The sequence below is a fragment of the Rhipicephalus sanguineus genome, chromosome 1, assembly GCF_013339695.2.
Source record: "Rhipicephalus sanguineus isolate Rsan-2018 chromosome 1, BIME_Rsan_1.4, whole genome shotgun sequence".
NCBI classification, from domain to species: Eukaryota; Metazoa; Arthropoda; class Arachnida; order Ixodida; family Ixodidae; genus Rhipicephalus; species Rhipicephalus sanguineus.
In genome coordinates this window covers 37,744,483-37,760,503 of record NC_051176.1, presented here as the reverse complement: position 1 = coordinate 37,760,503, position 16,021 = coordinate 37,744,483, and the positions used below count along the sequence as shown (strand labels likewise).

General features: G+C 46.7%; 1 protein-coding gene across 2 annotated transcripts in view; it reads left to right on the top strand.

Moving 5' to 3' along the window:
- Nucleotides 1-16,021, top strand: part of LOC119390671 (E3 ubiquitin-protein ligase parkin) — a 115,961-nt gene that overhangs the window by 60,320 nt on the left and 39,620 nt on the right. Inside the window, exon 7 of one of the 2 annotated variants that reach the window (XM_037658328.2) lies at nt 6,406-6,543. The exons of the other annotated variant lie outside the window; for it this stretch is intronic. Coding sequence (XP_037514256.1) covers nt 6,406-6,543 — 138 coding nt within the window. The remainder of the gene's footprint in view (nt 1-6,405; nt 6,544-16,021) is intronic. 2 annotated transcript variants of the gene reach the window in all.

Genomic DNA, 16,021 nt, shown 5'->3' with positions numbered 1-16,021 from the left:
AACAATGTTTAAGTGCCTCCATATGCACACTACCTGTGCTTGTAATTAAACGACCCTCCTGGCCGCACCGTACACAGCTCACCTTTCTTTCCGAAAGCGTGCATACCTTAGAGGCGTACACACATGTTGGAACATTTGTGTAGAAGCGACGGTTATTTCTCTGGCGCTTAGAACTGTCTGAACATGTGTGGCTACCTGAAGAGGATGGAAGCGAGGCCATTTCGACGCGTGGGTCGAAAATCAAAACATCGTTTAAGTGCTTCCTTATCACACTACTTCTGCTTGTAATTATGCGACACTCAATGGCCGCACCGTACACAGCGCACCTTTCTAGCCGAAAGCGAGCATACCTTAGGCATGCGCGCATATTTGAACACTTAAGTAGTGCACAAGGGACGGTTCTTTCTCTAGCGCTTAGATGTGTTTGAACATGTGTGGCCACCCGGAGAGGTAACTTCCTGCCAGAAAGGTATAAAAATCGGAGACCATTTCGATAAACTGCACAGACCTCTCTTGGTAGTTTTCTGTGATCTCTGGCCTCGTGGCGCTCACGTTTCCGACGCAGAAATGCCGAAAGTCAAGTACACTCAGAAGTTCAGAGATGAATGGCTCAAGGATCCAATGCTATGCAAGTGGCTAGTTTGCAAGACAAAGCAGGATGGGACTAAAGTAGCTGAGTGCAAATATTGCAGATGTGAACTTGGAACCAAGTACTCCGATCTCGGAAAGCACCGACTCACTGAGAAACACAAAGCCGCCGCAACATCCACGGCAGCGACGCAGTCACAGATCACCTTTCCGAGGGCGGCGACCTCTTCATCAAACGTGGCTGAAGGTAGAGTAGCACTTTTCGTTGCCGAACATTGCAGCATTGCCACTGCCGATCATTTGTCCGGTGTGATCAAAAAGTCGTTCTCGGACAGCCATACAGCAAGGAACTACCGCATGAAATGGACTAAGTGCGCTTCGTTGTTAAAGAATGTGCTCTACCCCCATTTCAAGGATGACCTTTCTGCGGACATCGGAGGCAGCAAGTTCAGCGTCATCATCGACGAGTCGACTGACGTGAGTGTGAGCAAACTTTTGTCTATCGCCATCATATACTACAGCACAGCGAAAGCGAAAATCGTGACAAGCTTCCTTTCCCTCTGTGTCCTTGAAGCATGCACTGCCGACGGTATAGTTGAAGGCATCAAGCACACTTTGAAGGACTTCAAGATTGACTTAAATAACATGGTTGGCATTGGAACAGACAATGCAAGTGTTATGACGGGAGTAAATAATGGGGTGCATCAGAAGTTAAAAGCAGAAGTGCCGAATCTCATTCTTGTACGCTGCGTCTGTTACTCCTTACAGTTGGCAATTTCCGCCGCTGTGGCAGACTGCCTCCCTCGAAGCCTTGAGTACCTTGTCAGTGAAACATACAAGTGGTTTGCAAGGTCAGCTTCACGGCAGCTTGCCTACAAGAGGCTGTATAACTCGCTAAACAATGGAGAAGACCCACTGAAGATTGTACAGGCATGCTCTACACGCTGGCTGTCAATCGAACCGGCTGTCGCAAGAATTGTTGACCAGTGGCTGGAGCTGAAAACTCACTTTGAAATTGCGAGATCAAGTGAGAGGTGTTACAACGCCGAAATGCTGCATGCAATGTATGCTGATGACGCCAACTTGGCATACCTACATTTCTTGAAGCCTGTTCTTGCTGAAGTTCAAGCAGTGAACAAGTCATTTGAAGCAAAGGATGCTGACCAGACGAAGCTGCTGCAGGATCTCGAGCGCCTCTTGGTATCTCTGATACAAAAGGTCGTCCTTCCGACAACAAGGATATCCATTTTAACCACAAATGTAGAAGACCACTTGGATCCCCAGCCTTATCTGGGTTACCTTTTTGAGAATCACGTCAAGGAAATGCGAAAGAAGGGTTTTCTTCCTCAGGATGAAGACACACTCCGAAAACGGTGCATCAAGTTTGTTGTTTCTCTTGTGCAGCAAATACGCCAAAGGCTACCTGACAACGTAGACACCCTAAGCGAAGTAGCACAGCTGTCAGTTAAGAAGACGTTGTGCGCGGTAAAGCCATCGCTTATTCCACTGCTCGAGTCAATGGGGCTGGATGCTTCTGAGATCCAACAAATCGAGAACCAGTGGAAGGCGATTACAAGTGTGACGTGGTCGAAGACTAGTAATACCACAAAAGATTTATGGAGTGAAGTCAACACGTACCAAGACGCAAGCGGACAAAACCCATTTGGTGCTCTAGCTAAGTTTGCATTGACAATGCTTGTGATGCCGTACTCGAATGCGGAAGTTGAGCGCTCTTTCAGCGAACTCAACTTGGTGAAGACCAAGCTCCGGAATAGGATGGCTCCCATGATGGCAAATGCAATCATTACAATAAGAGCAGGCCTTAAAAGACACCAGAAGACATGTTTTTAATATGAACTCCCAGAGGAAGTTGTGCGTCAGATTGGTTGTGTTCAAGTCTACAAAAGCGCCAGCGAACCGACAAGTTTGGTTAGTGATGATACTGTCGAGGAAGATTGTATTTTGGATGAAGCATTTCTGTAGCCAATTGCCTGTGGAGTTTTTCTGCCATGATTAACATGACAGGTAGCGAGTTCTCATGGCCTTAGACGTCATGATATTTGTACGCACATTCCGTCTATTTTTGAAAAATAACACAATAAAAATGTTTGTTTGCGTGAAGTGTGACGTGTGACTTTGGGATACGTGCTAGGATAAACAGATAACTTGCCGCCCAAGGCAAAAAGAGTGAAGGAAAGGTCAGCTGTACCTTGGCTGCAACCAAAACTCGGGAACTACCAAGCATTGCATCGATAAGTATGTGATCACGACGCATGCGGATTATACGCGCGAGGTCCAACACGTACGCGTTAACTGTGTAAACCTTAAAAGTTGTCAAAAAGGACTGTCACGTATAAACTAACCGCAGTGTCGCGCACGTGCACGCACTACCGGAAAGATATCGCCTTTATTTTGAGGTCTATTCATCCCTTGATCATGCGTGAAGCAGAGTTCTTCAATTATACCAGTTGCGAAACTGCATTCCAAAACCCGGATATGCCATCGGCCGAGATTGTGGGAGCCAGCAGATATTTGTGTCATCTGGGAGCGGCACGCCGCACACAACGCTGGCGTCGTTTTGCGTTTGTTAGTTTGTTTTTTGGCCGAGAGAAGACGCCACCATCAGCAGATTCCCATAGTTTCGGCCAATGGCGTGTTCGGATTTTGATACATGGAGTGAAGTTCACAAGGAAAATTAACGAGGGAATTTAATTCGGCTAGCATGGCAGGCCACCGAGTACCAGACAAACGCGCAAAACATGAGTAGATCAAATAAAGCATACTTAACCCATTCAACGATGCAGCGTTGGCTACAATTTTTTTTTTTTTATCAAACTATCATAGTCGTCACAGTTTTGATAACAGATCCTAGTTCTCATCTTAGGGCTCTTAAACACAGTTGGACTTCAAATTGACTTGAAATGTGTTTAACTATAATATAGTTATAGCTTTTAGAATGTTAGCGATATTTTAGCGACATTTTCGAAAAATCTAGCAACTATTTAGCGACTTTCCGACTTTGGTTTAGTGCCACGTGTAAAAAAAAGATGGCAACACTGACCGCGCGGCGCGGGCGCCGGCCTTTTTGGCTGTTGTTCGCTGCGTGTGCATCAGAACAGCGTCTCTCTCGGTTCCCGCCGCTAGACAGGAGATGGACAACGGCAAACGAAAGCGCGAAATGATTACAATCGAGCATAAGGCAGCTATGTTGAAAGCCGTTGAGTCCGGCGTCAAGAAGAAAAAAAGTTGCCGAAGATTTTGGCGTAGCGTTGAGCACGGTACCGCAAGCATGTAATTGACCGAATTCTACTCAATATGAGCATGAAGCGCGTGACTACAATCGACCTCTACATGGCGATCGAGATGCTACAGGCTGCTTGGATGTCTGTAACAGCAAGCACGATCGCAAACTGCTTCCGGCATGCCTCATTTGGCGTCAACAGCGGCCGTGATAGCGAAGATATCGGTGCTGCCGCCAATGAGGGTGCCGCGGGTGACCAAGACCTGGCGTCGTGGGACGCTCTCCCTGACGCCGGAGTTGTGCCCGACTGCGACACCTTCTGCACATACGTCAGTGCCGATGCTGACGTGGTGACAACCGAAGAGCTGACAGAGGCTGAAATTGTGCGCGCGGTGACAGGGTTGGTGAATGACGACAGTGACGAATGTGTCGACGACAGCCCGGAGTTGGTGAAACCGGTGGTCGATGTCCGCGCAAGCGCTGGGTGCGGCAGACCTGCTGCGCCGTTTCTTCGGCGCTCACGATGACGGTGAGGACGGACTCGACATAGCGGCAGCGGCCGAAAAAGCCATCATACGTCTGAGGAAGACACGGCAGAAGTCTATTAAGGACTATTTTTCTGCTAAGTGAGCCGCCAGCTGGTGTGCCGAGTTTGGCGGGAATAAAGTAGCAGTTCTTTGCTGTTCTTTCTATTTTTTTTTCTTTTGCTAGTTTTTCTCCGTGCGACGGCCGTTTTTCATTTGCGTGGCGGGCTGCTGTGGGATTTGGTGGTCAGTACATCCTCTCTTGCGTGCTAATTGTCGGTAGAAATGGATATTGGCTATAACGAACTAATGGTTATAACGAAGTAATTACGACTCCCCCTTCAACTTCGTTATAACGAGGTTTTACTGTACCACAATATTTGTAAACTGAGGTAAGCTTGTATACAACAGCAACTAGAGCCTGAGAAACATTTTGTAATTGCAGGTTGAAATACAGGAGTGACTATAGTACTCATTACAAAAGAAATGAGTGCTATGTGTGATTTTCTGCATTAAACTCGAACGGCCCCAAGTTGGTATAAAGCCTCAGTCGCTTCTGCCGAAGGTGAAGAGATGAAAAAAATCCTGGAACCAGGGGTGCCAACATTTCGACAAGTGCACTTGTCTTCATTAACCCTGCCGAGCTTTTTGGCCAGAAACGATACAAAAATATAGATTTTTTAATTCACCTATTTGATTTTACATGTCTTGAAACTATAAAGAAACTGTTTATAGGTGCTTTGTTCGCAAGATACAAGCAAAATAATTTTTTTGAAAACACGCAAAGGAATGGTTTCACTGCACTGCACCACAAGAAAGTGCCCTAACCTCTCCTGTCTTCGATGCAGAAAATGTCTCTGAAATTTAAAAAATAATGCGCAGGAACAAGGGAGCCTGCGAAAAAAAAAAAAAAACCTTGGACGTGTCTGTGGGGTTTGTTTACATCTACTGGCGTCCACTGTCGATACATTGGGATGCGGTCGGTATCCGAATCTGATTACGTAGAAAAAATATGCTCTGTGTAGTCGCTGCTATACTCTCAGGATAACTGAAATAATTTCATTCCACAAAACCTCGGCAAAGAGGCGTTTTCCTCTTGTTTCTGAAAAGAGCTGTGGCCGGTACGCGTGCGCCGCTTGTGCCCAGAGGAGGACGCCATTTTCTAATTACGGTTACCAGAATCCAGTCCTTTCCGACTAAAATGCATCGTTTGAACGCGTTTGCTGCACCATCTGTTCAAGCCAAGGATAACTGAGCAAAATGAATCGGGGTAGCTTAATTGCGGTGCCCCCAAACGCTTCTTCCAGCGTGGACGAGCCCAGCTCATCTTTGGCAGGGAAAGGGTTAAGGCAGCAACAAGTACAAAAGTTAAAAAGGCGTATCTTGCATCTTAAATACTTGATACTTTGTACGATGTATTGGAAATACAGATACTGATACTCCACCCAAGCAGGATCTCAGATAGAAGCATCTCTGAAGATACACGTATCTTCAATACTGCCCAACCCTGTGTCAAAGTAAGGTTGAAGATAAATAGGCAGAACGCAAAGATAATGCTAGGTGGTCCTGTGACTGAACGAGAGTGCTTGATAGATAACCGGACGCTTGAATCAGTAGAAGAGTATGTCTGCATCTAGGCCAAATATTAACAGGGGAACCTACTCATACAAATGATAGTAAGGATGGGTTGGTGCAAATACAGCAGACATTTTCATCACCAGTAACTTACCACTGTCACTAAAGTGTAAAGGGTACAGCCATTGTATTTTGCAAGTTCTCGTGTGGGTAGGAAACCTGGGAAATAACAAAGGAACTCGAGAAGAAGCATGGGACCACACAACGTGTTATAGGACGAAAAATTATAGGTGCAACAGGAAAACAGCAGAGTGGATCAGAGAAGGAACTGGGGTATCCGATAAGAGGGAAAAAATGGACCTGGGCAGGTTTCGCTGTGAGGACAGGGCAGGGTGGGTTGGAGGTCATTAGGTTTGCCCTGCAGTGGACATAAGATGATGATGATCAAAATTTCACAATTTTTTCGTGAAAATGCAGTACCAGCGATACCAACGCTTTGCTGCCGAGGAGTGGGTCCTTCAGGCAGGAGGGGTGCTGTGTCCTCGGCCCGGATGTGGGCAGGGACTGCTGCCTGAGCCTGGGTGTGACCGAGTGAAATGTGATCGTGGATGTGGGGTGAGTAACCCTTAAAGAAAACACCATCTTGAATAGTGTAGTGTTCCCGAAGGGCGGTACACAAGTAGTCATCACTTGAGAAGTCCGCAGCGAGACCACCAAACAACGATTACTTTTTGTTAAGTACAAACCCTTGTCACCTTGATGGGGGCAGCACTAACACATTAATGATTGGCGACCTCACTCGCCGTGGTGGTCTAGTGGTTATGGTGCTTGACTGCTGACCCGAAAGTCGTGGGATCGAGTCCCAGTTGCGGCAGCTGCCGCAACTGGGACTCGCCTTTCGATGGAAGCAAAATGCTAGAAGCCAGTGTGCTTAAATTTAGGTGCCCATTAAAGAACCCTATGTGGGTGTAATTTCTGGAGCCCCCTCCACTACAGCGCCTCTCATAAGCCTATCGTGGTATTGGGATGTAAAACACCTACAACAGATAAAGATTGGCGACCTCTATACCTCCCCCCCCCCCTTTCATTAGTTCAAGCGGTCCGGTTGAACAACACGTCGGCCACTACACGTGCACAACACAATCACGATCCCATTTCATTGGCCATTTCAGTGGTTGCCATGAGAGCTGAATTAGCTACTTACGGCTCAGCTGGTTCTGAGGACGCCTGTGATGCTGACAAGGTGACATCTGTTGCACCACGAGACACCGCCTTCCCGTTTTTAAAGGACCCCTGACACCGAATTTGGAAACTCGAGATGCTTGTGTTGTTCGATAGTCCTGCGTGCGGGCGCACTTCTGACCGATTATGAGTGACGAGCGTTGCCTTTAAGATATTTTCATTTGGTTTTAAAGTAAGCCTGAGTGCTCATCTGAATTTTGAACTCCTATCAACATAACCACTAGTATGACGTAGACGTAGGCCCCTTGTGACGTTGCAGAGGTAAAGCAAGTGTTGTCGACGTCACAGACGGAAATATGCGCGGTGCATGCACTGTGGTATATTGCGAAGCATGTTTGCTTTCCCACCTTCTCCTTCTTCGGTACGTGTCGGCAGGCAGCGTGAACTCTCCGTGTGTGTGTTCTCCAACTGGCAGTTCAACAAGCGCGTGGCTGACGTCACCCAATACTGAGCGCACGTCATCACGCGTGCCCCGAGGCGCGACCGCCGCGGCGCGGCGCTAGTTTCTTATCCTCGTTCGGCGCGCGTTTTGAACCTACACTAAAAATGACCACAATTAACGCTGCTAGGATTATTTAGACATCACGTTGGAGGATTTACGGTGTCATTCCGTGATTACAAGACATAGACCTACTTATTACAACATAAATGTTCCAAACAAGAAATCGGCTGTCAGGGGCCCTTTAAGATGTAGCTCTTGGCCCTCGGCACTAGGCTTAGCACCGTTCCTTTCACGTTTTCCGACTGCAGCCAGACGATGCATCATCCGGCCTGCTGGAAGATGCATTTGATGTCTGGTTTGTTGGCACTTGTAGCTCCTTTCCGGCTTCCTTTTGTAGGATGCATCTCTCAATGCTGCCATGCTTGGCAGTGGCCAGTTCAGGGGCAGCAAGTTGTTCAGGGGACCGAATGACTGCACGAGTGACTCTGCCCGTAACAACAAGAAAAGCCTTTATTGCTGTCTGCCTGTGAAGTATATAGGTGTCGAAAGGTGCCCCCCCCCCCCTGCTCACAGCTCCATCTCATAGCTGCAAAGTACAGCACATAACAGTGACCACGACAACTTTCTTCCCGAGATAGCCTGCACGGTAATCCCACTAAGAGATTTTATCACGTCTGCTTCCATTCATGTAAAGGCGAACTTGCTTCCCCAGGCAGCCCCTGTAGTTCAAACGAGGGGCGGGTCCCTTAGTTCACTCAGGTGATGCACAAGAAGAACATTGTGGCGATGTTCCTAGTATTGAGGGCGAGGCCACTGCCACACGTCTTTGAATATTCTGATCTGCTGAGAAAGGCACCAGATAGCGACAATTCCTCTGCAGAACGCTGCCAGGCATTTCAACCTGTGATGCAGGTTCTTTTTTACCATTTGTAACAGCGCTCTATGGCTGATCCTCTGAGAGTCTTATTAAGGATAAGGCCATTTGTTTCACAAACTGCACTAAACTTTTAATTAAGCATTAAAGCGGAAAAAATCGAAATAAATCCAAACACTGAGCAAAAGGTTCACACGTTAACATACCGAGCACAACTAGAACACAAGTTCAGAGAGTTAAGCTGAGCTGTACAGTTCGGCGCAGATGAGCGGCAGAGCGGTGGCAGAAATGGTGGTCATTCTTACCCTGTCGTTGAAGACTTTGCCAGCGCATTCACAACCAGAAGCGGTGGCTCTGGCTTATGTAGTGGGTGCAGGCTGGCTGGTTATGATGAGGGAGTGCTGGCTGCTGGGCGACACGCTGAGATGCCTGGGGCGGCCTGGCCAGGCAGCTCGACGCACAGCTCAGACTCATAGCTGAACTGCTGCCGCTATGTTGCTTGCCAGCACTAAAATTCGCAGGCCATGAGCTGGAGTTCGTGTACCATGGTTGAGGTCTCCTCGCACAGGAACGCAACGGCAGGAGGCTCCGGCCACAAAGAGCTGTTACAAATGGTAAAAAAGAACCTGCATCATGAATTGGCATCCTGTCGTGGATGTCATTTTGGGACAGGTTTGGTTATTGAAGCAAGCTGAATTAGATCTGAGATCCTATTCTCAAACAAGAGATGGAGGTGAGCGTTTGATTTGAGAAACGAAAATATATTTGCATACACTGGAAAAAAACGGAAAGCAAGCACTACAATCAACAAAAGGTGAACTAACAAGTGTAAGCCTGACCAAAAATAGATACAGTTCTCATTAGTTGAGCCGAGCAAAATTAGTCTAAATAAAGCAAACCTAATCGAGGCCAATTAATCCAAGTCGACTTCCCCATGAGCCTCGAGAAGCCAAGCCCAGGAAGATACTAATTACTAGGGGTGTGCGAATATTCGAAATTTTGAATATTTTTCGAATAGTGTTTGCTATTCGATTCGATTAGCACTCGAATTTTAGTATTCGAACTATTCGAACTTCCCAAAGACAAATACAGTCAACGTCCAATTGAAAGTGACCCCTTCAGATTTTCAATATACTTCACCCCATCGCACCCCCCTATTGCGGCAAAGCTGCCTTTCAAGCTCCGTTACGGTCGAACTTAGCCAAGAGACAGTCAACGTCCTATTGAAAGTGGTCCCTAGATTTTCAATATGCTTCACCTCATTACACCCCCGTATTGCGGCAAAGCAGCCTTTCAAGCTCCGTTACGGTCGAACTTGGCCAAGACAGTCAACGTCCGATTGAAAGTGGTCCCTAGATTTTCAATATGCTTCACCTCATCACACCTCCGTATAGCGGCAAAGCTGCCTTTCAAGCTCCGCTACGGTCGCAAATGTATTAACTCAAGAAAACGCTGGTTCCAGCAGGGAGATAAAAGATGTGGCAGAGGGGGGGGGGGATCAATTAATGCTGTTTTGGACCTGAAATTTGGGCAGGAAGTCAGAAAAATCGGACGCCGAAGCTTTTTAGCATCCAAAATTTCAGATGCTACATGTAGGCTGCCGGAGTGCATATTGTCGGCACGCGCGTCGACAATATGCACTCCGGCAGCCTACATGTAGTAATATCGATATCTACGAGGCAGATTTGGAACTCCGGACTTGGAGGGAGCACACCCTTGTCCGCCACATCAGTTGGGCTTCCACAGAAGTTGATGGCATCTTTGCCTATGACATGTAAAGTGTTGTCGGCAACACTTTGGTTGCACCAAACCACGTACATAAATACCGTTCGGCCTCTACATTGCCTCATTCTTGATAAGACAACTATGAAACACCACCCCGCCAGCGCTTCATCTACCTAGCGAAAAGAAACACTTTAATGTTGCTATCTCATAAGAATATGCTTAGGAATCCTCTCCAACTTTTTTTTTCTGCAATTTTGCTTTGAAGTATTCGAGAAACATTCTAGAAATATTCGAGAAATATTCGACAAATATTCGACAAATATTCGATTCGATTCAATTCGCACTCAGACTTCAATATTCGAATTCGCTTCGCACCCATAATTTTGCTATTCGCACAGCTCTACTAATTACTCCTTACCAACTCCATACGAATTAAGCTCATTTATATCTAATTAGTGTTAGTTAAGAAGAATACTAAGTGTGCCTGACTAATTAGCCTGAGATCCAACCTAACACACCCAAGATACTGGAGCATCACGTGGCAATTACCGTATTTATTCTATTCTACCGCGCCCTCGATTGTAACGCGCACCCGTTTTCCGTGACCAAAAAAAAAAAAGTAATACATCGATTGTAACGCGCACCCATTTTACGTGAGAGAAAAGAACAAAAAAAAGTCCGTAGGTGTCAAACTTCGCACATTCAGAAGAACAAGTATGAGTTTTAAAGAACTAAAGTTTCAAAAAAGTAAAACACAAAGTCAAAAAGCGGGCCTTGCCGCTAAAACTGCAACACTACGGCGGCGATAAGAGTCGCGTAATGGATCAGTCCTCGTCGCTGTCGGACAACTCCTTGTCGCTGTCAACGCTCTTCGATTTCGGGAAACCGGCCCTGCTTTGGTCCACTGAAACCTTTTCGTGAAGCTTTGCTGTAAAAAATCTTCTGCTTCTGTTTGCGCCAGTCTCGCACGCACGTTTCGGGAACTCCGAACGACCACGATGCGGCCCGATTTCCGTCCGTCTCTGCACACGTAATAACTTTTCTTTTAAATGCGACATCTTGGTGCACTCGTTGAGCATTTGGAGTCGGCACTTCCATGCCACCGATGCGAACGCAGAACGGGATGAATCTCCTCAGCACACGAGAAATGGCCAAGACGCGTAGGAGGCGGCCATTTTGAAACGCCGATGGCAATATGATAACCGAGTTTTTTGTTTTTTTTTTCGGTTCTCGATTCTAACGCGCATGCGATTTTCGGACTCGTTTTACCGGAAAAAAGGTGCGCGTTAGATTCGAGTAAATACGGTAGGCTAATTATGCATAACTAAGCTAATTAGGCAGCGCCAAGGTAAGTGTAAATAAATCTGATTAAGTATTGTTGATCATGGCATCATCAAACTAATCAGATCATAATTGGGTCTAATTAAGCAATACCTCATTAGACCTAATTAATTGAAGTAATTTAAGTCAAATTTCCTTGAGCTCAGAGAATCCAAGCTCAGGAAGATACTGATTACTCCTGACCGAGTCGAGTCTCATTAAGCTAAATTAAATCTAATTAGCTTGAACACTAATTATAATGATCACTGATTAATGTGTGTGACATCGAAGCCCACCCGAGGTACTCGAGTTCGATGTCACAGAATTATGCAAATTATGCCTAGTTATGCATAATTGAGACATCTGCCCCTCCACATCTCCCGCCGTGGCAGTGGCAGTTTATAAACTGCGATGCTTCTTTCGTGGAAGTTACCAAGCACGCGCCAGTTGCACATATCCGTACACACTTACTCGAATTACAACACAAATACTCATACCCTGAATTCTTTACAGATGCCTCAAAGTCTAACGCTTCTGTGTCGTACGCAGCGGTTTGTCCATCCTTTTGACATGCCAGCGTTCTGCACCCAAATACAAGCATCTTCACAACAGAGGCATACGCCGTACTTGCGGCCGTCAAACACATTAAACAATTAAAACTACAAAGTGCAGTGATATACACAGATTCCTTAAGTGTAGTGAAAGCTTTAAAAACTCTGAAAAAACACATACAGTATAACCTTATTACAACAGACCTTCATAGTGAAGAATATTTTGGTCTGTTGTAAAGGGAGTATGTAAAATCCAAGTACTGTTGCAACAGACTTTTATGTAAACGCTGAATGGGTCTGTTATAACCGGAGAGAATTACAAATCACAAACATGGTCTTATTTTTAACGGGGGACCAAAAAAAATGCAATTTTTGGAAAATCGCATTTTCAGTTTCTGTAGCCCATTTTCTATCAGGTTCCAAAATATCTTCACTGAAAACTACGTACGAGTGCTATAAAATTTTTTTTTTTGCGTCTGCCTACTTGGCGAAAATTGCGGAAATAGCAAAAAAAACAGTGTTTTTTTTTTAAATTAGAGCTCGGCAACGGCGCAACCGGGCGCCACCATTTTGGGCTCGTCGTAAAGAGCATTTCTCCGTGTTCAAGTTCTCCATTTCAGCTAGCTTCTCCATTCAGTAACAAGCGGACAAAAAGCACATGTTTGAAGTTCAATTCAAGGCCTCCGATTGGCTGCTTCTGTCGTGATGCTCGCTTTGGGATCGTCGCCTGCTCCTTTTGCGTCGCGAGGTCGTGGCTGTCGAAAATTGGGCTACTTAGTGACGCGTTCGCACTCGTTCTGTGTTCACGGGTCGACGATAATTTAGAATGCTTTAGTTTGGGAGCTGCAAGCGGAAGCTCAATCATCAGATTACGATAGCGCGCCGCACTCTTCGCGAACATCGCAGACGTGCGTAGAACGTAACAGACGTGCGACTGTAATAGCGTTGACTCGTTGGACTCACTGTTAGAGGTTGTTCTTATCAGCACTTCGGAGCTTATGACGAAGACCACTGCAGGACAACTCTTTGCACTCGCAATCGAGCATGACGTACACTGAAACCTCGTTATAACGAACCCGGATATAATGAATTATCGGTTATAACGAAGTAAATGAAGAATAGTCTTGTCATAGTCAATGTTACAAATAAACGTTTATGACGAATTTTCAGATATAACGTAGTTATTTTTGTGGCAAGTGTGACTTTGTTATAATGAGGTTTGAGTGTACTTTGAAACATCAGGCACCGCAGCCACGCACACCGCATCCGAGCTTTCTACTTGATGTCGTGGCTAGGCCTAACTCCACTCACGGTGCCGATGTACGAGACAAATCCGAACTTTGCGGGCAAGAACATCGCGCTAGCGGACATGCAAAAGCGAAGAAGCCACAATGTCTTTCGTCGCAAGCAACGAATCACGTTGCCCACTGGCTCCTCAGAACCGCAGATGGGCATTTTGCGCATCGGCAGCGGACTCCCCGGCCAAGCTCGCCGCGCAGCGACCGCTCGGAGAAGCGGTGGCAGCGGCTAGCAATTTCGCGTGTTAGCGTCCCAAAACGCTTCGCCAAGCGTGCTGCGCGCCAATTTTTTTGTCGCTACAGCTACAGCTATGTGCTACAGAGCACATGTGATAGGCACACACAATATAAGCTACAGCTTATCAAGCCGCACCTTGGTAATTGGCCGCCAATATCAAAGTCACGCCGCACAGAAGTAACACTTACAAGGCTAAGGACAGGACAGACACGCAATACACACTCATACCTTCTGGTCGGTGGCGATCCACCGTTGTGACAGATGTGGTGAAGCACTAACCGTACTTCACATTTTAATACAGTGTAAAGAATTAGACACACTTAGAAAACGACAATTTCCAATACTCTACCAACAACAAATACCATTTCACCCATCATTTTTCATCGGTAGGGAACCGGTTTTTAAACATCAGTCACTATTCGCGTTTTTGGAAGAAGTTCACAGCTTTCACGTTGTATACCCAGCCAATCCGTAGCACGACCACTGAAAAGAGGTTGCTGCGGTAGCTACCTTACAGAAAGCACCTGCCTCCCTGCCTTTGGCCTCAAAGGCCTTGAGGAGGCATTCGTGCTATTTTCCCATTTCTCACTTGTAGATATCATGCTCACTTGTAATTAATTCCACATCCACAGATCACATCACGTATCACTGCCATAATTTTATACTCTATACACACCTTTTACGCTTCTATACAGCGCGTGATTTTAGGCCTCTATACAGCGATAATACACCCTGTCATCGTAATCATTGGTCATCGCTAACACCGTATCAAAGACATGGCACTCTTTGGCCACCGATGGCCGTTGCGCCACAAAACCCCACTAATCTTCATCAAGAGCCCCTGCTTTATTTCTCGCATGAGGAAGCGAACTTTCTTGTCTTAGGGCATTTCAGGGTCTGCGTGGCGGAAGAGTCTGGTTATCTCTTCCACGAAGGTTGTCACGTTTTCGTTTGGGAGCTGGTGTTTCCAGGAAAGCGGTGGCTCTTTCCTTTCGCACGACGCTTGTGAACACTGCGAGGAAGCTGGTCTGGAAGATGTCCCACGTTGTCAGGGTAGACTCCCTGTTCTTGAACCAGGTCCTGGCGCTGTCTTCCAATGCGACGTACACAAAGCACAACTTTTCGTTGGCCGCAGTCCTCTCGTACGACTCGAGCCACGTTTCTGGATCCCCACACGATGATCCCCGAAAGATCGGCGGCTCCCTTGGCTGCTGCATCACGATCACGGGCGGTGGCGCAGTGGCTGTCATCATTGGCGCAGTCGTGGTCATGGCCTTGGTCTTCTGAGTCTTGTTGGGTAAAGGCCCGTACTCCGGTGGTAGACCTTGTTGCCTACGGCTAGCTTGCTGGTCGTGGTTGGCGTCAATATCTTCACAGTGACGTGGGCTGGGTTCACGGCTTGACGGGGGCGTCCGGAACATGAATGAACAGTGCCTCCACAGGTGTCACGGGCTCCTGACGTCGATGACGACAGCAGTCGGCGTGTCCAAGATGTACCTATTTATTTGGCCGAACTTGTGGCCGGGAAACGGAAAGTCAAACTACAGCAATACACACTGTACACTGATAGCGGCGAACAGGGCGTCAGCCGTCGAAAAACTGACAAGCGGTAAAGCGAGTCTGCTTTTATACGTGTGGTATCGAAGGTTCCAGCATTTACACTGGTGGTCGCGTAATCTCTCGAAGAAACTAGACTATTCGTGTCCTGTGCGCAATCTTAACGGAATGATCTAAACCAATTGTGAAGCTTCTGAAGCATCGCGGTGCGGTCTTCGCAGAGCGTTGCAAACAGTCTTTGCGGGTGAAGCCCAAATGCATCAAAATAACACGCGTGGTAGTAGTATGAACGTGAGTGAGTGCCTGTGAGTGTAGGAAAGAAGTGTTATTTCAAGGGCTCGTTTTCTTTGTTATACACAATATTAATGAGAACTAACAGACAATAATGCCAAGGAAAGTATAGGGGATGTTTTTAGTAATAAATGTAAGGTAATTGCGAAGAAAGAAAAGTGGACGAAAAGATAGCTTGCCGCGGGCAGGGACCGAACCTGCGACCTTCGAGTAACGCGTCCGATGCTCTACCAACTGAGCTACTGCGGCGGCCATCCCCCCGTCCACTTTATAGGGTATATGTGTGCATTTAAACGTGGGAGCGTCAGTCGGCGCCGCCAGTAGCCATGACGGCGAGTGTGGAACACTCTTTTTCTGCCTGTTGGCGTCACGTAGCACGTGAACTTATTACGAGCTGGCAGCTGACCAATAATCCCTCGCATACTACCTGAAAGCATCAAGTCTGCCAGAACGAGACCCTCGCTATGAATGAAGGAAAGAAGTGTTATTTCAAGGGCTCGTTTTCTTTGTTATACACAATATTAATGAGAACTAACAGACAATAATGCCAAGGAA